Source organism: Camelina sativa, chromosome 5 (assembly GCF_030686135.1).
Source record: "Camelina sativa cultivar CO46 ecotype springtype chromosome 5, ASM3068613v1".
NCBI lineage: Eukaryota > Viridiplantae > Streptophyta > Magnoliopsida > Brassicales > Brassicaceae > Camelina > Camelina sativa.
In genome coordinates, this window is record NC_141884.1 from 41,106,721 (window position 1) to 41,130,147 (window position 23,427).

The 23,427-nt window shown below is 37.2% G+C and overlaps 2 protein-coding genes across 3 annotated transcripts; both read right to left on the minus strand.

Moving 5' to 3' along the window:
- Positions 1 to 108: 108 nt before the first annotated feature.
- Positions 109 to 23,145, minus strand: LOC104788557 (signal recognition particle subunit SRP54, chloroplastic-like). Of its 2 annotated transcripts, XM_087452325.1 has the most exons (70): positions 22,856 to 23,145; positions 22,649 to 22,762; positions 22,222 to 22,491; positions 20,841 to 20,859; positions 20,695 to 20,753; positions 20,520 to 20,612; positions 15,103 to 15,142; positions 14,847 to 14,989; positions 14,552 to 14,745; positions 14,385 to 14,475; positions 14,172 to 14,272; positions 13,940 to 14,045; positions 13,761 to 13,860; positions 13,277 to 13,661; positions 13,066 to 13,182; positions 12,853 to 12,959; positions 12,361 to 12,411; positions 12,180 to 12,269; positions 11,992 to 12,102; positions 11,839 to 11,877; positions 11,648 to 11,741; positions 11,499 to 11,553; positions 11,280 to 11,393; positions 11,116 to 11,176; positions 10,883 to 11,014; positions 10,671 to 10,786; positions 10,407 to 10,564; positions 10,255 to 10,307; positions 10,081 to 10,155; positions 9,850 to 9,960; positions 9,663 to 9,718; positions 9,474 to 9,560; positions 9,320 to 9,377; positions 9,156 to 9,202; positions 8,933 to 8,979; positions 8,754 to 8,861; positions 8,558 to 8,674; positions 8,408 to 8,461; positions 8,092 to 8,175; positions 7,914 to 7,983; positions 7,729 to 7,829; positions 7,537 to 7,640; positions 7,386 to 7,438; positions 6,961 to 7,265; positions 6,740 to 6,879; positions 6,418 to 6,571; positions 6,195 to 6,296; positions 5,931 to 6,098; positions 5,664 to 5,712; positions 5,379 to 5,564; positions 5,127 to 5,292; positions 4,593 to 4,674; positions 4,420 to 4,517; positions 4,278 to 4,319; positions 4,134 to 4,180; positions 3,718 to 3,787; positions 3,580 to 3,629; positions 3,332 to 3,401; positions 2,958 to 3,244; positions 2,752 to 2,832; positions 2,372 to 2,452; positions 2,142 to 2,211; positions 1,873 to 1,924; positions 1,673 to 1,773; positions 1,462 to 1,578; positions 1,245 to 1,349; positions 979 to 1,168; positions 755 to 890; positions 586 to 646; positions 109 to 358 (listed from the first exon to the last, which is right to left on the minus strand). In XM_087452325.1, exons 9-12 carry the CDS (start codon positions 14,591 to 14,593, stop codon positions 13,980 to 13,982), a joined length of 300 nt encoding a protein of 99 aa, XP_087308451.1. In that variant the 5' UTR covers positions 14,594 to 14,745; positions 14,847 to 14,989; positions 15,103 to 15,142; positions 20,520 to 20,612; positions 20,695 to 20,753; positions 20,841 to 20,859; positions 22,222 to 22,491; positions 22,649 to 22,762; positions 22,856 to 23,145; the 3' UTR covers positions 109 to 358; positions 586 to 646; positions 755 to 890; positions 979 to 1,168; positions 1,245 to 1,349; positions 1,462 to 1,578; positions 1,673 to 1,773; positions 1,873 to 1,924; positions 2,142 to 2,211; positions 2,372 to 2,452; positions 2,752 to 2,832; positions 2,958 to 3,244; positions 3,332 to 3,401; positions 3,580 to 3,629; positions 3,718 to 3,787; positions 4,134 to 4,180; positions 4,278 to 4,319; positions 4,420 to 4,517; positions 4,593 to 4,674; positions 5,127 to 5,292; positions 5,379 to 5,564; positions 5,664 to 5,712; positions 5,931 to 6,098; positions 6,195 to 6,296; positions 6,418 to 6,571; positions 6,740 to 6,879; positions 6,961 to 7,265; positions 7,386 to 7,438; positions 7,537 to 7,640; positions 7,729 to 7,829; positions 7,914 to 7,983; positions 8,092 to 8,175; positions 8,408 to 8,461; positions 8,558 to 8,674; positions 8,754 to 8,861; positions 8,933 to 8,979; positions 9,156 to 9,202; positions 9,320 to 9,377; positions 9,474 to 9,560; positions 9,663 to 9,718; positions 9,850 to 9,960; positions 10,081 to 10,155; positions 10,255 to 10,307; positions 10,407 to 10,564; positions 10,671 to 10,786; positions 10,883 to 11,014; positions 11,116 to 11,176; positions 11,280 to 11,393; positions 11,499 to 11,553; positions 11,648 to 11,741; positions 11,839 to 11,877; positions 11,992 to 12,102; positions 12,180 to 12,269; positions 12,361 to 12,411; positions 12,853 to 12,959; positions 13,066 to 13,182; positions 13,277 to 13,661; positions 13,761 to 13,860; positions 13,940 to 13,979. The 2 variants fall into 2 exon arrangements, with proteins under 2 accessions (XP_087308451.1, XP_087308452.1); XM_087452326.1 differs by lacking the exons at positions 109 to 358; positions 586 to 646; positions 755 to 890; ... (51 more) ...; positions 12,853 to 12,959; positions 13,066 to 13,182 and having other exon boundaries at positions 13,435 to 13,661; positions 13,940 to 14,092; positions 20,520 to 20,753; positions 22,649 to 23,082.
- LOC147945047 (uncharacterized) lies at positions 21,860 to 22,603 on the minus strand. Its single transcript, XM_087512790.1, has 3 exons — positions 22,558 to 22,603; positions 22,307 to 22,491; positions 21,860 to 22,217 (listed from the first exon to the last, which is right to left on the minus strand). The coding sequence occupies exons 1-3, from the start codon at positions 22,601 to 22,603 to the stop codon at positions 22,053 to 22,055; spliced, it is 396 nt and encodes a 131-aa protein (XP_087368916.1). The 3' UTR covers positions 21,860 to 22,052.
- Positions 23,146 to 23,427: the final 282 nt, after the last annotated feature.

Sequence of the window (23,427 nt, forward strand, 5' to 3'; positions counted from 1 at the left end):
CTCCAAGTTTCTCTTGCGAGCGATGTGGGACTTTGTGAAAGAGTGAAACAAAACAAAACTTAACCCTCTTTCTAGTTCAGCGGGTTTTAAATAAGCCGCCACAATGTCTTTGACAAAATCTGGGTTTCAATTTTATTTTCTTTTCATATATGATTTGGGATTTTATTTTTATACTTTACACGAGAAAACAAAATAAAAACAATACTAACGACGACGTTCAGAACCCCTCTGTGATGGTCAGAGGGCTTCAGTTTCTCACCATTTTCTTTTGTTTTCGGTCACTGTTCTAACTCTACCTACTAACTTCACAGTTTCATCTTGGAGTTCTCAAATCCGGGGACATCACAATCCGTAGGCCCTAGAACAATAGAAACGTCGTTAGACATCAACAAAAAGCACAGAAGAAGAAGACTTGTAGCACATTGGTGTAGGGCATTTATTCCTAGAATTCTTGGCATTTACATATCCAAGCACAATGGTAATGTTAAGCCCCAATTCATTCTTAAAACGGACAGTCTGCACAAACTAATATTCGTGCTTATTATATTGAACTGTGAAAAAAGGGAAAGCATAGTCATTATTTACCTGCACACCAGTCACACTTTCACAACAGGGGACATTCCATGAGTGACATGTCCAATGGTTCCTGAAATAAAACAACATCATCATTAGCTTCTATGCATGGTTAGTTTTCCCGACCTCAACTTATATAAAAGAGCAAGGAGCATGAGTGGAAAGTTAAACGAAACTCAACTTCTCAATCGTTTCATTTTCGTTGCCAAGTCAGAGGGTCTCAGTTTCTCACCAATTTTTTTAGTTTCGGGACACTGTTCTAACTCTGCTCAGTTTCGCTTCTACTAATTGATCATAATTTATTTCTTTATTCTCCTCTTAAAAAAGCAGAAAGTTGTTAGACCACAATAGGAAGCATATACAGTAGAACAAGATAGAAAAACACTGTTGTAAGGAAGGACTCACTTGTATAGCACATTGGTCGAGGGCATTTCTCATACTTAAAACGGACAGTCTGCACAAGAGAACGAAATCACACAAATGATATATATATAAATGTGAGTCCAATGGATAAGCCTCTGGTGACGAAACTAGTGTGTGCGCCTTCGCGTGATATGCTATCACAGGTCTCTTTGCAAACAAAAACAGTAAGATCCTGCAAAATACTTAGATAAGATCAATCAAGCAAAAAACTAGAACGCGATGTTAAAAAAACTGAAAATAAACCAAACCTGAGAATCAACATTGACATGCTTATCTGTTTTAGTTGTTGAGAGAGCAGAATCGTTGATGTCAGAACTTTGCACTCATTATCTTCTTCTGTAAATCTTCAGTATCTTCTCGACGCATCAATAAAGACAGATGAAGAAGAAGAATTCAGTGTAGAGAGAGAGTGAGGGGAAGGGAACAATAAAGTTTTGATAGTAATTTTACTGACAAAGAACTTACAACTTATGTTGCCTTCTATACAAATGAAAGCACATCTCCCATTCGATTTGGATAAAAGGGTTCAAGATCCTTCATTCGCTCTCCACGTCCTACCAGTTTAATTGGTTTTCCTGATACCTATCGACACCCAATTAAAGAGTAAACTATCAACATAAAACGTTGATTAAGTAACTTTCTATGACATAACTGATCAAAGAAGAAGAACACAAACCTCCTTGACACTCAAAGCAGCACCACCTCTTGAATCACCATCTAGCTTTGTCAAAATGGCTCCTGTGATTCCTGTCTCTACATTGGATGGTGTCACCAGATCTGTAGATGTAAAGAAGCTCATCTTAGTATATGACTGATACAGGTCCCGTTCTGAAACTAATTCGTTTTCATGACAGATATAGAATACAAACAGCGTACCTGCCAGCTTCTTTGCATTATGCTATAGAGCCTTGTGCACAAGAATGTATTCCTGAAGATACGTGGGAAAAAGAAGATGAACTTAACAACCCCACTGCATTACTGAAATCTCTATGCAAGGTAAAAAAATCTTGCATAAACAGAACCAAAGACGGAATGTGAACATGCTATGCTATGATCTAATCACTATGTATGAATGATATTTGTGATTGGTAAAAAAAAAACTGAAGTTCAATAATATTAGACTATGAAATTAGAGTCTAACTAACCTCAATCAAGATCTAGCTAACGAGAAAACCTTGAACCTGGAACCATTCCTCATGCTACGTAGCTCTACACCTGCAAATAGTAGCAACCAAGAGCCTAAGTTCCAATTCGGTAAAAAATAACATTCGCTTCAGGACATAAGAGTAAGATACCAGTATTATCAAACAATAGCATTCGCTACACCTGCAAACTCAGAAGAACATAAAAGAACATATAGTAGAAGATCAAATACCACAGAGGAGAAGAAACTTGTGTGTGCGTCTTCCTGCGATATGCTATCACAGGTCCCATTGCAAACAAAAACAGTAAGATCCTGCAAAATGGTGAGATAAGATCAATCAAACAAAACCAACTAACCAGCAATTGCAGAGAGAAGACCTACATAGAGAATATAAAGGACAAACAAAACACAGTGAGTGATATACACAAGTTTTTAGGAGGCAAGTAAAAATAATACAGAGCCCAAAAATATAAAAGAGCCGTCAGAGACGAAAATTTAATTAGAAGACGAACACAACAGAACAGTTGATGATGATACTAATTAGGTAAATTCTCAACGAAACAGAGAGAATCAAATCCCAAATAATCAAATATTTTTTAAACTATCCATACCATAAGCAACTCCTCACATTTTGTTTTTGATGTCTAGAGAGCATAAAATATCCCATCATAATCTCCTTCCTTCAAGCTTTTCTGTAAGAGAGAGTGTGAGAACAAGATCAAATCACAAGACAAGAGAGTGTGAGAACAAGATCAAATCACAAGACAAGAGAGTAGAAACCAAAATGTTGCAGCAAATCATTAGTTAGCAATCAGACCTTCAATCTTGCCATGAAGCACACATCACGAGCTTCCTATAGAATCTCAAATTCGGGGACATCACAATTTGGGGTGTCTTCTTTTTAACTTCCATAGGCCCTAAAAAAGCAGACCACGACAGGAAGCATATACAGTAGAAGAAGACAAGAAAAACATTGTTGCAAGGAAGGAATCACTTGTATAGCACATTGGTCTAGGGCATTTCTCATTCTTAAAACGGACAGTCTGCGCAAGAGAATGAAATCACACAAATGATGTATGTGATGTGAGTCCAATGGATGAGCCTCTGGTGACAAAAATATAGCATAGATTTTAATACTCAATGAATAAAAGTGTTTATTATGAAAAAGGGGAAAGCATAGTCATTATTTGCCTGCACACAAGAGTAAACAAAGCATACTTCATGTCATCATAACTGTTGTTGTCGACGACACCATGGGTTCCTGATCATATAATTTTAAAAAACACTGCTCAAAGCTAAAAAAGGGAAGAGTAAGAATGTATGCATGAGAAAGTTTAAATTCTCGTACATGTGTGTGTAATGTATGCTGGTTAGTATTAGTTAGTAAATCTGAAAATCCAAGTGAAAAGAAGAAAGAGAGAAGAACAGAATTAACTTACCTAAAGCAGACTTGAGTCTTCTACTTCATTCTTCAATCCATCTCTCTGATCTGCACATATACAGAATTAGATTAAAACCATACAGTTAAATTATCAAGGCTGAATCAATAACATAAAAGAGAAACGAAAAAAACTCACTTGTAGCTCCTTCAAAGCTGCAGCCAAGACCTTTCCACGTATACTGATTCTTAGCTCTTCTTGTTAAAACCTAAAATTAGATCAAACTCGTTACTTACTAAACACAACAAGAGAGATTTACAGTAAAGAGTAATTGGGTTTATAACAGCCAGACGCAGTTCAATCAAAAAGCCTCATCACCGATCAATCAATTCATAGCATCCTCCACAAAATTTAAATCAACAAATTAAACAAGAAAGGACAAGTAAAAATAACATGAAATTCAAATTAGAATTCAAAACTGAGTATAACGAACGAGATGAAGATGAAGATGATCATAACAAATGGTAAAAAGTGGATTTCATATCAGAAAGAAAAAACAAGACAAGGGAGTAGAAACCAAAATGTTGCAGCAAAACATTAGTTGTCAATCAGACCTTCGAATGTTGCCATGGAAGAGATGATGGGAGCCCACGAACAGTAACTGCAAAGAAAAAAAAAGCATCCAAGAATCAGAAGAAGTAAAGTGAGACCAAATATTATCAAATTACCAACTTCATCTAAGAGCAAGTAACACAAACCTCAGAATTCAGAGTGTCTTCTTATAACTTCCATTAGGATCACTGAAGATGTATGTGTGTATGCTGGTTAGTATAAGTTAGTACAAAACCGAAAATCCAAGTGAAAAGAAGCAAGAAAGAGAAAAGAACCGAGTTAACTTACCTTAAGCAGACTGCTTAAGTCTTCTTCTTCTCACTCTTCAATCCATCTATCAGAGATAAAGCAGACTTGAGTATTCTTCTTCAATCCATCTCGCTGACCTGCACGACATATACCAGAATTAGATTACAACCAACCAAAAAGAAAAGAAAAAAAAAACCTATAATTTATGAAACCTGTACTTGGCGGTCGGTCAAATCAGAAGAAGAAACGCCAACATCCCGGCTCCTCCGATCATCACTTGGCACCAATATCTTCCTGCAAATAAATTCATCAACCGAGATACTCAAAGAGTTAGAATGTCGACAAGAGAATGAGGTCTTAACAAAAAGTAAACCCTAGAATTTGTATTACCTTTAGTTGGTCGATCAAATCAGATGAGAGAAAGTTGAAGAAGAAGAAGAAGAAGAAGAAGAAGAAGAAGAAGAAGAAGAAACGCCATGGAAACCATATTCATAAATTAGAAGACAAAGAGAACCCTAATTCTCAAATTCTCACCAAGTTTTTTATCCTGTCTCAGCTGCTGTCATATGATCTGTCTGCTACATTTAACTACGACCCACTGAATAATTTCTAAGCATACTTTTATTACTTGATCGGAATCATGTTCCAATGAACGGATATATTAATCTTATCTTAAAACTAGCCATCCATTTTGCTAATATATATAGCAAACCAAAACCCAAATGTTAATGAGCTTTCAATTTCACCTGATTGGGGAGACCGCGTTAAAGGGAGGAGAAGCGCACACACCATTGATTTTGTATTTCAGTTGCTGAGACGGGGACGATAGCATGCCTCAACAGTTTCATTTTCAAGTTCTCAAATCCGGGGACATCACAATTTGGGGCTTCTTCCTTTCCACTTCCATAGGCCCTAAAATATAGAAAGTTGTTAGACCTCGACACAATTCTTTTAGTAGAAGAAAAGGATAGAAAACACAGTTGCAAGGAAGGACTCACTTGTAGCACATTGGTATAGGATCCTCGCATTAGTAAATCTTGGCATTTGCATATCCAAGCTTTAATCTAATGGCAATGTTACTCTCAAATTCATTCTTAAAACGGAATAGATGAGCCTCTGGTGCAATAGCCATGGCAAATTGGACATTGTCACCAATCACCATACGGACCTCGGGACCTGAACATCTACATATATCAAGAAGTGTTATTAACAAGCTAAACAATAAATTTTCGTCATTGGCCTTTCTGGCCGTTTAAAATAATATAATCGAATGAAATAAGTACCTTGACAGAAGCATTTTGACACATCTTTGACTCCTGGTCTAAATGGATCCTGAGCACATTTCAAACATTTCGATCAGAAACTCTCCCAAGTATATTGCAGGACATGACATGTATGGTTGTTGTCTGATCTAAACAAATGTGCCTAAAAATGGAGTACTATGCAATGTGAAACGGTAAAAGTGATCTCAAAAGGACGAGAGCCACAATAACCAAGAATTGTACATTTGACTAATCTCCGGATAAAGCATAAACCAAATCAATCCTCACCTTTGTGCCTACTATAGTTAGTACAATAAGGTCATCCTCCGGGAGTACCCACTTTGAGAGCTCTTCGCCTGTTGGGACCTTTCAGCCTCCAACGTTCTTTAAAGGCCAGTGCAACACATCGTAAGGTTCTTACAGTCATCTCTTCAATTCCATTGTTGAAACCAATGCCTGGGAACATCAAAGAAATTGGATTAGGCTAAATATCACAGATTCATACATGTACACCAGCTTTCAAAGAATTAATAAATTAGACTTTTCACAAACCTTTGTCTTCAGTCACTGGTGCCATTCATCGATGTAGCTTATGCAAGATGCCAGGACAATTTCAGAAGCTCCTATCCAGTGAACATGAATTTCACAATCAGCCTGAAAAGTAATATTGAAAAAAGAAAAAGAAAAAAAAAAAGCTGAATTGTGCATAGATGTTATCTTTGACTACAGAGTATACCACTAAAAATAATTTTAGTATATAGAAGCAGATATTTACCGTTTTTTACAGCAACACCACCACATGTCTTCTCTGACTTAAGCGGAAAAGCATGAAGCATAGAAGACTGCGACCTGGTTGTCTCGAAAATTCATCCACAGCTGAAGGAGAGGAAACATACGAATCATTCTTTCTTCCACTCCTAAGTATAAAACTGCGTTGGAATTTGAAAACAATAAAACTCAAATATTCAACCTTAATTTCCCAGCCAAGAGTGGCCTTTTCTGTTGATGAACCAGACAACTCTAATCCACTACCGCCCATGAGCAAATAAAATCCCATGAGCAATGTTAAAGAACTTCTCTAAAAGCTTGAAACTTACCTCTGGGAAAAAACAAACGAAGTGATAGTTGCAGGCAACTTTAGTCAACGATTTCACTGTGATAGGAAACAAGAAAACACACCATTTTGCTCTCTCCAGTCAAGCTAGACTCATCAAGGTAGCACTCCATCCGCCGGAACCTAAAGATAAATTTTAACTTCGATTACACACACGGTGGTATGGACAAAAACAAGATGATACGGAGAGAACAGATGACCCACCTGATTTCAAATGTTGAGAGGTATGACATCACCCACCACAATATCATAGAAAGAATTTTCCACAAGGACGTATTGCTGGATTGCCTTGTGCTGATTAATGGTAACGTTCTCTTGAATGAGTTCTCTTGAATGAGATCAATCTTGTTCTGAAGCATTATGATATGCTTAAGTTGTATAATCTTAACGGCAGCAAGATGTTCAGACGTTTGTGGTTGCGGACAGGTCTCATTTGCAGCGATTAAAAGTAGTGCACCATCCATGATGGCTGCTCCGTTGAGCATTGTTGCCATGAGAATATCGTGTCCCTGAAGAATAGAACAAGAATACATTCAACAAGAATGAAGTAGAGAAAAGAATAGCAATGGATTAGGTTCACAACTTATGGATGGGGAGAATGTGAGCGCACAAGGAGGAAGACTCAAAACCTGTCTCGAGGGGCCTCGGCAAAGCACACATCACCAGCTCTCCGCATATGATCCTGCAAAAAAATGGATTTCCATATCAGAAAGACAAAAACAAGACAAGGGAGTAGTAAAAACAAAAAAGTTGCATCAAAACATTAGTTGGCAATCAGACCTTCAAATCTTGCCATGAAGCACACATTACCAGCTTCCAACAGAATCATCTCAAATCGGGGGACATCATAATTTGGGATGTCTTCCTTTCCACTTCCGTATGCCCTAAAAAGCAGAAAGTTGTTAGACCACGACATGAAGCTTATACAGTATAAGAAGAAGATAAAAAACACTGTTGCAAGGAAGGGCTCACTTGTAGCACATTGGTCGAGGGCATTTCTCATTTTTAAAACGGACAGTCTGCACAAGAGAATGAAATCACACAAATGATGTATGTGAATCCAATGGATGAGCCTGGTGACAAAAATATAGCATAGATTTAATTTACTACTCGTGCTCATTGAACTGTGAAAAAGGGAAAGCATAGTCATTATTTACCTGCACACCAGAGCAAACAGAGCATACTTCATGTCATCATAATTGGTGTAGTAGACGACACCATGGGTTCCTGATCATATAATTTAAAATAGTCATATGAGAAAAAGAAAACTGCTCAAAGCTAAAAAAGGAAGATATTGGTAAGAAAGTATGCATGAGAAAGTTTAAATTAACGTACCATCACAGTCTCGAGTGACCTCAGCAAAGCACACATCACCAGCTTCCTATAGATTCTTCTTCATTTCTTCAAACCATCTCCGATCTGCACATATATAGAATTGGAAGAACCATTGTTAATTTTCAAGTCTGAATCAAAACAGCCACAGCCCAAAGCCTGAATAAGTGCTAATGATAAGACTGGTGTCCATAATTTGAGGAATAACTTATAACTTCCATTAAGATCACTGAAGCTGTCTCTGTATGCTGGTAAGTAACTTAGTAATTCTCAAAATCCAAGTGAAAAGAAGCAAGAGAGAAGAACAGAGTTAACTAACCACATACTTAATGACCTCAGCAAAGCACACATCACAAGCTCTCCGCATATGATCCTGCATATAACGGACTTCATAAAAGAAAGACAAAAACAAGACAAGGGAGTAGTAGAAACCAAAAAGATGCAGCAAAACGTTAGTTGGCAATCAGACCTTCAAATCTTGCTATGAAGCAGTCTGCTTAAGTGATCTTCTTCATTCTTCAATCCATCTCTCTGAGATAAAGCAGACATGAGTATTCTTCTTCATCCTTCAATCCATCTCCCTGACCTGCACAACATATACATAATTAGATTAAAACTATATAGCCAGTTCGCAACAACTGAAATATAAACCCGAATAAAAATACCACAGTCTGAAACATCATCATTCATTCATTCTTCAAAGTATCTCCTTTCCAAAACCTGTCTCGAGTGACCTGAGCAAAGCACACATCACAAGCTCTCCGCAAATGATCCTGCAAAAAAAATGGATTTCATATCAGAAAGACAAAAACAAGACCAGCAAAACATTACTTGTCAATCAGACCTTCAAATGTTGCCGTGGAGCAGATGATGGGAGCCCACGTACAGTAACTGCAAAAAAAAAGGCATCCAAGAATCAGAAGAAGTGAAGTGAAGTGAGACCAAATATTATAAAATACCTCTAATAATTAGGATCACTAAAGCTGTCTGTGTATGGTGGTTAGTATTAGTTAGTAAATCTGAAAATAAGTGAAAAGAAGAAAGAGAGAAGAACATATTTAACTTACCTTAAGCAGCATGAGTCTTCTTCTTCGTTCTTCAATCCATCTCTGACCTGCAGGTATACTGATTCTTCTTGTTAAAACCAAAAATTAGACAAACTCGTTACTAAACAAACATAATAACAAGGGAGATTTAAAGAGACTTATAAAAGTGGAGAAACAAATCTCACCCCAACACTCTCCAGAAGATTAACAGTATCATAGATTTGTGGTCGTCTCTCTTGACTCCTGAAACAAACCCCAATAGGATCTGATCATCGTTGTGTAAGATGTAAAAACCTTGGTGGTTTAGAGACGAGCTTAAAGAGACCCACGAAGTTTCACCTTTTGGAGGACATGCAACCTCTCCATGTTTACACTCTTTGGCTGCTCTAGTGGCAATCCAAGAGCCCGGCAACATACCAGCTGAAACTAGAAAGAGAAAACAGCATCAGAAGCAGGTTAGTAGTATAACTTGGTAAATCTCAAAATCCATGTAAAAAGAAGAAAGAGAGAAGAACAGAGTTAACTTACCTAAAGCCAATGACTTACCCGTCCCTCCATATTGATGGTCGTTGGTTTTTCAACTCCTGAGAGGAAAACAAAAAGGCCATATCAACAGTTGTTTCACTATATCGAAAAAGAGAATAAATATGGGAGATAAGGAAAACAAACAAAAAGAATACTTCAGAATCAAACCATCACCGAGAGATCTTAGTACCAGAAACTACAAAAGGTCTTGCGCTTTAGCAAGTCATCATCATCATCATCATCATCATCTCCACTGATGCCTTTCTCTGCTACTCTAGAGAAAATTTGACAATCCTTGAGGCTGATGCAACAAAAAAAAAAAGAAACATGCATACCAAAAGTTAGCTAGAGACAAGCGATAAGAAACAAAGTAACAAGACATATATAATAAGCAAGTCTCAGCTCATAGCTGCAAACTTACCCACTTCATATTGCTGCTAGTCGTGATCCATCCTTTGACAAAGCTTGCTGTTCAGGAGTAATTCCAAAAGAAGACCTGCAACAAAGAGAGAGAGAGAGTGAGACCCAAAAAAAAAAAATCGTTAAAATCAAACAAAGTGACAAGGATGAATAAAACACGAGAAGATCTTAGTACCCTCCTCCTCAATCGCCGATCGATCCATAGTATAGTTATCCTCCACAATCAATCTGGATTAACAATAATAGAACTATGAGTAAATAAAAGGAATTCGACTGAAGAAAAAGAAAAAAAACCCTAGAATTTAGAAATCAATTTAGAGATCAAACCCTAGAAAAAGTTGAGATTTCAGAGTCGAAAGCCACGCTTCCAAAAGCACCTGCGAGAGACAGAAGAGTTTAAACATGACAAAGATAAGAAAAGCAGATAGGCGTCTGAGCAAGAAGAGGGATATTCCATGGTCATAATCCTAAAACTTCAGTAGCACCTTGTTGTTCACCAAAAAAAAAAGAAAAGGAGTATTGGTTAGAGGATAGAGATAAGCTTGTAACAGAAGAACATAAAGAAACGAGTAAAACTTTGAGATGGCTTACAGAGCAATAAGAAGAGGATGTCCTTTCCAACGTTTGGGTCCATAATTCAGCATCATCCTTAACAGTAATGGGAAGGAAGTGAACCACCATAAGTATATCTCCATCATCTAGAGAAGCTGCAACAACAAAAACAAAAGAGTCTCAGTCTCACTTATGGATGGGGACTACTGAAGCAAACATATAGAGTGCTTGTGAGTAATAGATCGACTTGCCTGAGTAAAGCAAACTACTCAGATGAAAGTTGGAACACGCACACACCTGTTAAACCAAAAAGAAACAAACAACCCCGTTAAAAAGCACCGCGTTGAATTTTGTGGCCTTGTCCAGTTCCACTTCAGTAGCACCTTGTTGTTCAACAAAGAAAAAAAGGATCAATGGGTAGCCAAGGATGAACTTGAAACAGGACACAGAAAAGAGAAACATAGAGGAATTTGAGATCACTTACAAAGCAAGAAGAGGAGTATCCATGGTTTAGGTCATAATCCCTCACACTTCAGTAGCACCACCTTGTTGTTCAAAACAAACACAAAAAAGGGAGTATTGGTTAGAGGATAGAGATAAGCTTGTAGCAGAAGATAACGAAAAGAGTAAAACTTTGAGATGACTTACAAAGCAATAAGAAGAGAATTCCTTTGCCATCGTTTGGGTCCATAATTCAGCAACATCCTTAACAGTAATGGGAAGGAAGTGAACCACCATATATATAGAGAAAGAGAAAATCAGCTGAAACGAGAAAGAGAAAACAGCATCAGAAGCAGGTAGGTTAGTATAACTTGGTAAATCTCAAAATCTAAGTAAAAAGAAGAAACAGAGAAGAACAGAGTTAACTTAATTAGTCTCGAGTCTTCTTCATCTTCTTCATTCTTCAATCCATCTCTCTGACCTGCACGTATACATAATAAGAAGAAACCAAATAGTTAATATTCAAGTCTGAATCAATAAACAACTTAAAAGAGAAACCCTAGAATTTTTAAAACCTGTACTTGGCCGTCGGTCAAATCAGAAGAAGAAACACCAACTCCGAAAACAAACAAGCAACGTCCTCCGATCCTCACTTGGCACCATATCCTTCTGCAAATTCATCAAACGAGATACTCAAGAGTTAGAAGACAAGACAAGAGAAGATGTCTTAACTTAATTAAGAAAATAAACCCTAGAATTTGTATACTTTAACTTGCTCGTTGAAGAAGAAACGACCATGGAAACCCTAATATATCAATTCGAAGACAAAAGAGAAGAGACGGTGAGTGAGTGTACATTTTATCAAATTATTCTCTAATTATAATGTAAACAAGAAAATCAAACATGAAACTGAACTTACACGCGATGGATTGGGAAGAAAATTTACAGTGGTGCAAACCTGTACCTCCAGATGTATTCATCATTCAAGTTTTGAGAGGCTGGGGATGCTGTTTGTAGTCACTGACAGCAGCTGCAGAGGAGAAGAAAGCATGAGAACAACACTCAAGAGTCATTATCAAAATATTATAATAATAAGTGAAAAATTACCTGTGACAACAATCAGAAACCTCTGTTTTCTTAATCCCAAGTGCTACTGCAGCAACCATCAAAGTGAGATGAGATCATGGCAAGAAACCTCTGGGATGGAAAACAAAGAAAAACAAGAGGCCTTATGAAAAAGGGAGCAGGGAAACATATGCAACACAAGACAAATAACAAATCTTCATACCAGAAACCATAAATGGTCATGAGCTTTAGCAAGTCATCATCTCCACTGATGCTAAACATAAATAGATTTTAATACTTGTGCTTAATGAATTGTGAAAAAGGGGAAAGCATAGTCATTATTTACCTGCACACAAGAGCAAACAAAGCATAGTTCATGTCATCATAACTGGTGTTGTCGACGACACCATGGGTTCCTGATCATTTATAATTTTAAAAAACACTGCTTAAAGCTAAATAAGGGAAGATATTGGCATATTGGTAAGAATGTATGCATGAGAAAGTTTAAATTATCGTGTAACGTATGCTGGTTAGCATTAGTTAGTAAATCTGAAAATCCAAGTGAAAAGAAGGAAGAGAGAAGAACAGAATTAACATACCTAAAGCAGACTCGCAAAATACTTAGATAAGATCAATCAAGCAAAAAACTAGAACGTGATGTTAAAAAAAACACTGAAAATAAACCAAACCTGAGAATCTACATTGACATGCTTACCAGCAATTCCTGAAGCTTCCACAATCTGTTTTAGTTGTTGAGAGAGCAAAATCGTTGATGTCAGAACTTTGCACTCATTATCTTCTTCTGTAGATCTTCAGTATCTTCTTGACGCATCAATAAAGACAGATGAAGAAGAATTCAGTGTAGAGAGAGAGTGAGGGGAAGAGAAAAAAAAAGTTTTGATAGTAACTTTACTGAAAAAGAACTTACAACTTATGTTGCCTTCTATACAAATGAAAGCACATCTCCCATTCGAATTGGATAAAAGGGTTTAAGATCCTTCATTCGCTCTCCACGTCCTACCAGTTTAATTGGTTTTCCTGATACCTATCGACACCCAATTAAAGAGTAAACTATCAACATAAAACGTTGATCAAGTAACTTTCTATGACATAACTGATCAAAGAAGAAGAACACAAACCTCCTTGACACTCAAAGCAGCAGCACCTCTTGAATCACCATCTAGCTTTGTCAAAATGGCTCCTGTGATTCCTGTCTCTACATTGGATGGTGTCATCTGTTAGTGATAACTGAGTTCGGTCATATGCTACATGTTCAAGATATACTTAGATATGTGTATGCATATTAAAGGGTGCATGTTAGATAGTTGCGTTTGTTCGGTTACTAAACGAACGGTTACGACCGTAGCACTCTATATAATTGTGTGTAATGTTGTACGGCCAAATCGTTGAGAATAATTGAGAAGTTTTCCACTTTTTCATTCTCTGTTTTATTCTCTACCAAGCTTGTATTTGAAGCAATGGCTTCTGGTATAATACAAGAGCAAAACTTCAACATCACCAGATCTGTAGATGTACAGAAGCTCATCTTAGTATATGACTGATACAGGTCCCATTCTGAAACTAATTCGTTTTCATGACAGATATAGAATACTAACAGCGTACCTGCCAGCTTCTTGTCCAGTCAAGGCATCAACAACTGGTAACACTTCTGTGGGATTTAGAAATTTCTTCACGTCTTTTAATTCGTCCATCATGCCTTTATCTATCTGTCACAGAGAGTCAATTTCATTACTAAAGCTGCAATAGATTTATGATACAATGACTCAAAAACAAAAGATTACCTGAAGCCTCCCTGCAGCATCCATGATAAATACATAGACACTACTCTACTTTAGTTAGATCTGCAGGTTTTACATCAGTCCCTGCTGTATAAACCGCCACACCAACCTGAAACAAGGAGGGCATCAGGGAGTATTGATTTACAGAACCGATACCTATAGACACCCAATCAATGTAAAACGTTAATTAAGTAACTTTCTATAACATAATTGATCAGAGTAGAAGAACACAAACCTCCTTGACACTCAAAGCAGCACCACCTCTTGAATCACCATCTCGCTTTGTCAAAATGGCTCCTGTAATTTCTATCGCTACATTGATTGGTGCCACCAGAGCTGTACGAAGTACAGAAGCTCATCTTAGTATATGACTAATACAGGTCCAGTTCTGAAACTATTCAAGGATGTTTGGAATCTTCATGACAAATGTAGAATACAAACAGCGTACCTGCGGCTTCTAGTCCAGTCATGGCATCAACAACTAGTAACACTTCTGTGGGATTCAAAAGTTTCTTCACGTCTTTCATGCCTTTATCTATCTGTGACAAAGAGACAATTTCATGACTAAAGCTGCAATAGATTTATGATAATGATTGGTAATGTAAATAGTAGTACCTTTCCCAGCACAATTAGAATAGGAGGCCCCAAACACTTCATAAAGCTTAGAAACAGCCAAAAAGCAGTGTAGTATCTATATTTGAAAGAAAGGTCACTCTATTAACTATAACCAAGATTCAGCAAAACAAGGCGCATGGTTCAGCAGCACTCCGCTATGAGCATCAACGTTAGGCTACAGAGGGGTCCTTGACCTGTAAAAGAGATTACAAGATTCAGAAAACCAAAAACCTGAATTATTCATTTTTATGCTAAACCATAATGCGTAAAGCCAAAGCACGAAACGAAGACAAACCTGTTTAGGTAGCAGAAGAAGAGAGACTTGAGCTGGTTGTCAAAGAAATGCATGATGAGTGTGGAGCCAGAACCTTGAGCACCGTATCCAACTCCCTCATATATATGATCCAACAGCGTCGTAAGTAAACACACACCCTTTTCCTGCATTATAATCAAGAATTAATAATATCCCACAATGTTATGTTGTACCTCTTCCATAGTCACATGCATCAATCATAACGAAAAAAATAGAAAAGAGAAGAAGAGCACTTTACCTTTCAAAGATGTTATGTTGTACCTCTTCTATAGTTTGCTCTGCAAAAATAAAAAGAAGACAACAACTTAACAAAATGATAAGTAGGTACTACTGAAACCAAAATGATAGATCGTGAAACCAACAACAAAGACCAAAACGCATCACCTGTTTGTTGAGAAATTAATCGGTTTAATATTGGGTTAAAGTATAATTGGTATCTTGTAAATACACAATTTATAAATTAACCACAAATATATAAGCCAACTAAATAAAACACTCTTATATTTATTTGTAAATCACTCACAATACAAAGTTTATAACTTATAGTAAAAACACTCAAATCTCACACCACTCGTTATTTTTCCAAACCTCACACACTCTCTTATTTATATGTTGCTTAGTATTGCAACTTCTCTTTATTATATTGGATGCTATGGGATGATTTGCTCTCGCTTGATCTCTCTCTATTTATAGGAAGCTTGCAGCCCACTTTTGTTGACAAACATAACAACCACCACTTCTTATTTCAACAATAGAAGCACCGTCCTATTTAATTACCTTCTCTTTTTGACTTTCAGTAAATCTTTGTAGCACATGTGAAAGTGATGATGAATTACTTTTAACACTCCCCCTCATTATCAACTTTCCTTGTGCGTGTAGTCATTCCAAGTAACATTCGAAATCCGATAACCTTAGATGCAGATAAGCTTTTTGTAAAGATGTCTGCAACCTGATCTTGTGTCTTGATTGGTTTCATGACAATATCTCCTTGAAGTACCTTTTCTCGCAAGAAATGATAATGTACCTCCACATGTTTTGTTCGAGCATGAAAAACAGGATTTTCGGCTAAACGAACTGCTGACAGGTTGTCACAGTGTAATGGAACTCCATCTTCTATCGGTTGGTTTAAATCTTTCATGAGTTGAGTCAACCAAGCACATTCTTGTGTTGCCATTGCTCCTGCTCTATATTCTGCTTCTGTGGTTGAAAGAGAAACGGTAGGTTGTCTCTTACTGCACCATGATATAGCTCCAGAACCAAGGTTAAATACATATCCAGTAGTTGACCTCCGAGTGTCATGATCTCCAGCATAGTCAGCATCGCAATAACCATTGAGCTTACTTTGTACTCCTTTCTTGTAAAGGAGTCCCCAATCAATCGTGCCTTTGATATATCTCAAGATTCTTTTAACTGCTTCAAGGTGTGGTTTCTTCGGTTTCTGCATGAACCTGCTAACAACGCCTACAGCGAAAGTTATGTCGGGTCTAGAAAGAGTAAGATAGATAAGACTACCTACGATTTGTCGATACATTGTTGTATCATCCAAGTCTTTTCCATCATAGGCACACAACTTCAAATTTGGCTCCATTGGTGTAGTGATTGGTTTACACTCAGCTAACCCAAACTTCTGAATGAGATCTCTTGCATATTTCTGTTGACCAAGAAATATGCCGTCTTTTGTTCTTTCAACTTCCAATCCTAGGAAGTGATTTAATTCACCAAGTTCTTTCATTTGAAATCGAACAAACAAGTTTTCCCTTGTCCTTTGAATCTCGCCCGTGTCATCTCCGGTGATGATTATATCATCGACATATACAAGAATAATTGATAATTTTTCTCCTTGAATCTTCACGAACAGACTCGAATCTGATGGGGCAACATGATAACCACTTTGGACTAAAAACTCCGCAATCTTCCCGTACCATGCTCTAGGCGCCTGCTTTAAACCATACAAAGCCTTCTTTAATTTGCACACATACTCTGGTTTTTCGTGATTTACGAATCCTTGGGGTTGATCAATATAAATTTCACGATCAAGTTCTCCATTTAGAAAAGCGTTCTTCACATCCATCTGCCATAAATTCCATGACTTACTTGCGGCTAGTGCTAGTAGCACACGAACTGTGGTTATCTTTGCCACTGGACTAAATGTCTCATCATAGTCTATACCATACTCTTGAGAAAATCCACGTACAACTAATCGGGCCTTGTATCGTTCGATTGTACCGTCTGGAAGAGTTTTCAGCTTGTAAACCCATTTGCAGGATATTGGTTTAACACCTTCCGGTTTAGGCACTAAATTCCAAGTTTGATTTTGTTTTAGTGCCAAAATTTCTTCTTCCATAGCTTTTCTCCATTCTGGATTCCTTGACGCTTCTTCGAATGTAGTTGGCTCTTTAACTTCAGCATACGCAGCATTTATGTACTTTGGATTTTTACGTCTTTCTCTTATAGACCTTCGTAGTTGAGGTTGTACTGGCTCCACTTGTTGTTCTTCTTGTTGAGTGGTCTCCACTTCATTTGGTGTTTCATGAACACCTGTTTTCCAAGGGCTTCTTGACTTGGATCCAACGTTCGATTGAGGTGACGGTAACTGTTCTTCTGTGTCTTCATTGCCAGGAGACGATTCTAGTTGTAACTTCGTTTGTAATTTTTCTTGCAACTCATGCGTATCTGGTAAAGCTACCTTGTTTGCCCACCACGAAGATGCCTCATCGAATACAACATTTCGTGAGACATATATCTTGTTTGTATTGGGATCACAACATCTCCAGCCTTTCTTTTGTTCGTCGTATCCCACAAAAATGCAGCGAATGGCCTTCTTGTCAAATTTACTGCGATCTTCATCGGCAATAAAAACATAGCACACACATCCAAATACTCGAAAGTAACTGACCGTTGGTTTCACATCATATAACTTCTGAAATGGTGAAACAAACTCCAATCTTGGTTGTGGCAGCCTATTGGTGATATAAACACCCGTCTTCATGCATTCTGCCCAAAATCTTGTATCAACGTTCTTAGCGTGCAGAAGACTTCGACAAATTTCTGCGAGGTGGCGATTCTTTCTTTCGGCTACTCCATTTTGTTGTGGAGTTTTTGCACAAGTGAGTTGTCTCCGAATATTAACCTCCTTAAGGTAGTTGTTAAACTCGTTTGAAGTGTATTCTCCTCCATTATCAGTGCGTAGGCACTTGATCGTTTTACCGAGCTCACGTTCTACTGTGGTCTTGAATTCTTTAAATTTTTCTAAAGCCTCATCTTTATGCTTTAGAAAATAAACCCATACGTATCTTGAAAAATCATCAATAAAGGTTATCAAATATTGATAACCACGTGTTGATGGTTGTTTGATTTTTCCCAGCAAATCTGAATGAACCAGCTCCAACGGCTCCTTAGCTTTAAAATTTGAATCCTTGTAAGGCAATTGATGTGCCTTACCATATTGGCATCCTGCGCACACAATCTCATGGTTCATCTCAAGTTGTGGGAGTCCCTTCAACATCGACTTCTGCATCATAATCTTTAATTTGCTGTAATTGACATGTCCGAGTCGTGCATGCCACAAGTCGCCAGTGTCACTTCTCCTCGTTTTTTCAACATAGGCTTCTTCTACTGACATCACATAAATAGCCCTCATTTTTGGTCCTTCTATGAACGGTGTGCCAATAATTTTTAATTCTCGATACACCTTCACATCTTCTGGACCAAACAGTACGTAGTTGCCTGCACTTGTGAGTTGGGGTACGGATAACAGGTTCTTCTTCATTCCTGGGACATGGTAAACATTTCGAAGTTGAATTTCTTCATGTCCATTCTTTTGTGGTAGATTTGTCTCACCAACATGGGCTATTGGCAATTGTGTGTTATCAGCTGTTATAATAACACGATCTCCATTGTATTTTGTGATGTTCACTAATTTTGACACATCTCCTGTCATATGATTTGAACACCCAGAGTCAACGATCCAATCATTTTTGTAGTCGACTGAGTGATCGCATACAGCGGTGAGTGCAAATTCTTTTATTGAGTCTTCCTCTCTTCCATCATCAAGATCCACTTCCTCCGCAAAGAAAGAAGTTTCAAACTCCCAATCTTCTTCTCCATGTCCTTCATTCTTTGAACTTGTGGCAGCATTTCCTTCAACTTTCTTTGACCAACAATTTCTTGCATAATGTCCCTTCTTGCCACAATGGTAACATGCATCACTTTCATTATTATTTTGTTGCCATCGATTCTGACCACCTTGATTATTTTGAGCTCCTCGAGCTCCCCCTGATTGGAAACTTCTCTCATGGTTTCCTTGAGCATCTCGTTCTTGTCCGTTGAATCTCCCGGTACCACGTCCGCGTCCTCGACCGCGACCTCGACCACGTCCTCGACCACGACCATAACCATAACCTTGGTCATTTCTCTTATTGGTGAATAAAGCTGTCTCTTCACCATTGGTTGGTCGGCTAAGTGTGGGTTTATCTAGATCCTCCTCATTCATTAGCAAATTCTCTAGATCTGCTAAAGTTGGCTCGGTAGCCCAGCCCCGAGTTGCCGTAATAATACTCTTGTATTCTGGCTTCAGACCATGAATGATAATTCTTTTCATTCTTGTCTGAGTAATAGAATTTTCAGGATCTAGTTTAGAAATCTCATCACAAAGAGACTTCACTTTTGAAAAATATTGACTCACGGTCATATTCTTCTGGGAGATAGACAAAAGCTCATTCTCAAGCCTTTGTAATTTTGCGTCATTCTTCTTCGCAAAGATTGCCGTCAATATGTCCCAAGCTTCTTTTGGTGTTCGGGCATCTTTAATCCGTTGTAGAAAATCTTCTTCTACAGCCACGGTTAAAGCATACATGGCTTTACCAGCCTTGACCTTCCACTTCTTTAAGGCGTCATGATCACTCGTTGGTCTTTGAGGTGCAGCATCTTGTCGTACCGGTGTTGAGGTTGAGGTGTCGGAAGTTGTATCTGTGCTTCTTGCTTCTCTTGGTGGTGTCGTCTCAGCTCCGTTAACGATATCCCATAAATCTTGTCCGAGCAAATAAAACTTCATGCGAGTACTCCATGACCCATAATTGTTGTTATTGAGCTTCTCAATAGAGGTAGTAAAATCCGTCATGATTTTACCAAAAGCTTCCAAATAACAACTAAACAAATATATATTAGAGTTGGTCGGATCGACTTCGCTCTGATACCAAATGTTGAGAAATTAATCGGTTTAATATTGGGTTAAAGTATAATTGGTATCTTGTAAATACACAATTTATAAATTAACCACAAATATATAAGCCAACTAAATAAAACACTCTTATATTTATTTGTAAATCACTCACAATACAAAGTTTATAACTTATAGTAAAAACACTCAAATCTCACACCACTCGTTATTTTTCCAAACCTCACACACTCTCTTATTTATATGTTGCTTAGTATTGCAACTTCTCTTTATTATATTGGATGCTATGGGATGATTTGCTCTCGCTTGATCTCTCTCTATTTATAGGAAGCTTGCAGCCCACTTTTGTTGACAAACATAACAACCACCACTTCTTATTTCAACAATAGAAGCACCGTCCTATTTAATTACCTTCTCTTTTTGACTTTCAGTAAATCTTTGTAGCACATGTGAAAGTGATGATGAATTACTTTTAACACTGTTAGCAAAACCGCCAAGAAACACCTCGGGTCTTCCTCTCCAGCCACCTAATTTAGTAAAGTGTAGATCAGACACCTCTCCTCCAACCACACCTGAGTATTATTGATACCAAAACGATAGAGTGAAGTGAAACAACTATAAAACCAAAAAAAAATGATCACATGTTAACAAAACCCGTGAGAAAGCTTGAAGACGTAGCCAGGAGAAGAGTATATAATTAGCTTCCAAAACACCTGCAAGACGAAGAAGAAGAAAGCACCGTAAGGAACCAATAAAAAAAAAAACAGAGAGTAAATAAAAGAAGTGTTAAGAGGAATAACTAAACCCTTGAAGACGTAACTAAATAAAAGAAATTATTTTTTTACAAATTATTATTATTTATTTATTTATTAGCTGTCCCAATAAGCAAATAACATCTGCCTTATTTGTTATGAGAACCGATTCTCAAGTCACTATGGGAAAAAACGTTTCCCCCTTTTTTTCTTCTTTCTCTTTCTTTTATTGTTTTTTTAATAAAAGTAATGGTAAGAGAATCTACCAGTGTAGATGGTCTGAAAAGAAAAAACAAAAAAACTCTAGATGAAATATACAGTTTGATTTGGTGGATTTGAAATTTTGTGGGAATAATTTGTTATGATGTTAAAACTTAAAAGAGAAGAAAAAGAAAACAAAAAAACACATACAACAAATTTCTCTTCTTCTGACAATATGGAAAATGCCCTGAACACCATCTTCGTATAATTTGATTATACTATTGTGGTTAGTGCCTTAGAGCATGTTTATCGGTCGGTGGGTTTGAGTAAGGGGAGTTCATAATTTTTTTATGAATTAATTGTGTACTGTTTGGAATATAAGAACTCATGATCTCTTAGATAAAATTTTCTCATTTATTGGTAGGTTCTTATTTTAGGTCTCTTATTTTTGAAAATATTGTTTTTTAAAATTTAAAAATTTTAAATAGAATAGAAGTGATATAAATGTGTAAACATTTAAGGTTTTCTAAAATTAGAAAATATTCTATTTTAATTAATTTTCAAACATACAAAACATAATAAAAACAATAATACATATTACAACAGAAGTGTAATTTATAAATAGAGAGAATGATTAATTTTAATACTGATTTGCTCCAAATTTTGCCCAAATATTCTCCACCAAATCATCTTGCAAGCGTTTAATTTGCTTTAGATAGTGGCAAAATCAAAAATATTTTGGATCTTGTTTTGGTAAATAAATAGGCGTTGACAAATAAACCAGCTTGTTTGAATCTGTGTAAAGAGGATCAACTGTGTTTGTTGAACAATAGGATTCACTAACGAATCTGCTTCTTTGAATCTTGTATGTAACCTAAAGCCATTGTATTGCATTTGGATCGCACTGAATGCAAATGTTTTCATTTGTAAGGCTTTTTATGTTTTTGGTTGAGGGCTAAATAGATTCAAGAGTCAGTCAAAATGCTTACATAAAGAGAGAGAGAGAGGAAGCAAATAAACCAGCTTCGTTAGAATCTGTGAGGACTGCTCTGTTGAAGGTCAATGACCCGAATGTAAGTCGCGGGTGTTGTAGTACAAGTTTCCTTGTTGATCAGGCGCCAAAACCTTGGCCTTGAAATCGTCCTGTCTTCTCTTGAAATCTTTGTGGATCCAATACGCAAGCATCAAGTAGTCTTTCTCGGCGCCATGAAACCAGAATCCCTCCTACACATAATAAAAATAGACAACCAGTCAGTGTGTCATGAAGAATCTCCAAAACAATATAACAAATCTGGTTGAAGTAACAAACAAACCTTAACAGCAGGGGCACCACCGCCTCCTCCTCCAGCGGATGGAGCAGAAGCCATAGCAACACCACGACCACCAGACGGCACTGAAGCAAGCTTCTCCCTTCCAGCAGCAATTAGCTCAGTTAAGTCTTTTCCTTTCACTTCCTTCAACAAAAGCTCAATCTGAGAGTCCTCTGTATCAGCACTAACTGCAAAAAATCAAACACAACAACAAAACCACATTCAATCAATCAATTAAAACCACCCCCAATTACAATCATCCCTAACTAAATCCCTCTCTGATCCTTTAAAAGCATACATGAACTAACTAAACCACACAACAACAAATGCCTCTTATTCAATTACCTTGTAAGTTTTCACTTAAACAACTTCCACATTTGTAGCAAACATATGCGATTGGTAGTTAAACCAACAACTCTCATTAACTAGAGTAACCATGTATAAACTCGAATTGTCCTCCTACAATTTAAAAAAAAAAAATCGAATGCTTAAAAATTCAAAGTGACTACAAAAGAAATGAACATGATCTAAGAATATCCTTGATATCAGAACTGGTTGGGGAAGCTTTCCCACTCAAAACGGCGAGCAAAACTCCGATTGATTCAATTTCCTCCGATTGATTAGACTCCGAATTCAATCTCGTCCAAGTTCAATCTCCTTCAGACTCCTCTCATTCCATCTCCAACGATTCCGACCGATTCAATCTCCTCAGATTGAGAGGTTCGCGACAGAGAGCGAGAGAGAGAGGAAGAGAAAGAACACGATCAGGCCAAAAAAAATTTTTGTTCTCAATCTTCACCTTCTCTATTTTACTTTCGTCCAACCAAACATCAACATGTGGCGTCTCTTACACCCAAAGAAAATCTACTATATAAGAAGATCTCTTCGGTTTTTTATTTCTTTCTGATTTATTTTTTCTCCAAAAAATACATAAAACCCCACTAACAACCCCTTATATCCCACCGATAAACATGGTCTTAGTGGATCAAACATGCCCTGAACTCAAGATGGACTTGTCAAGCAACTAATCCGGTCACATCACATTCCTTACATGATACTCCAGGAAGGATAATGTGTCCTTTATATAATAAGATAATTTTTTTGTTTTTTTGCTAAACAAAATA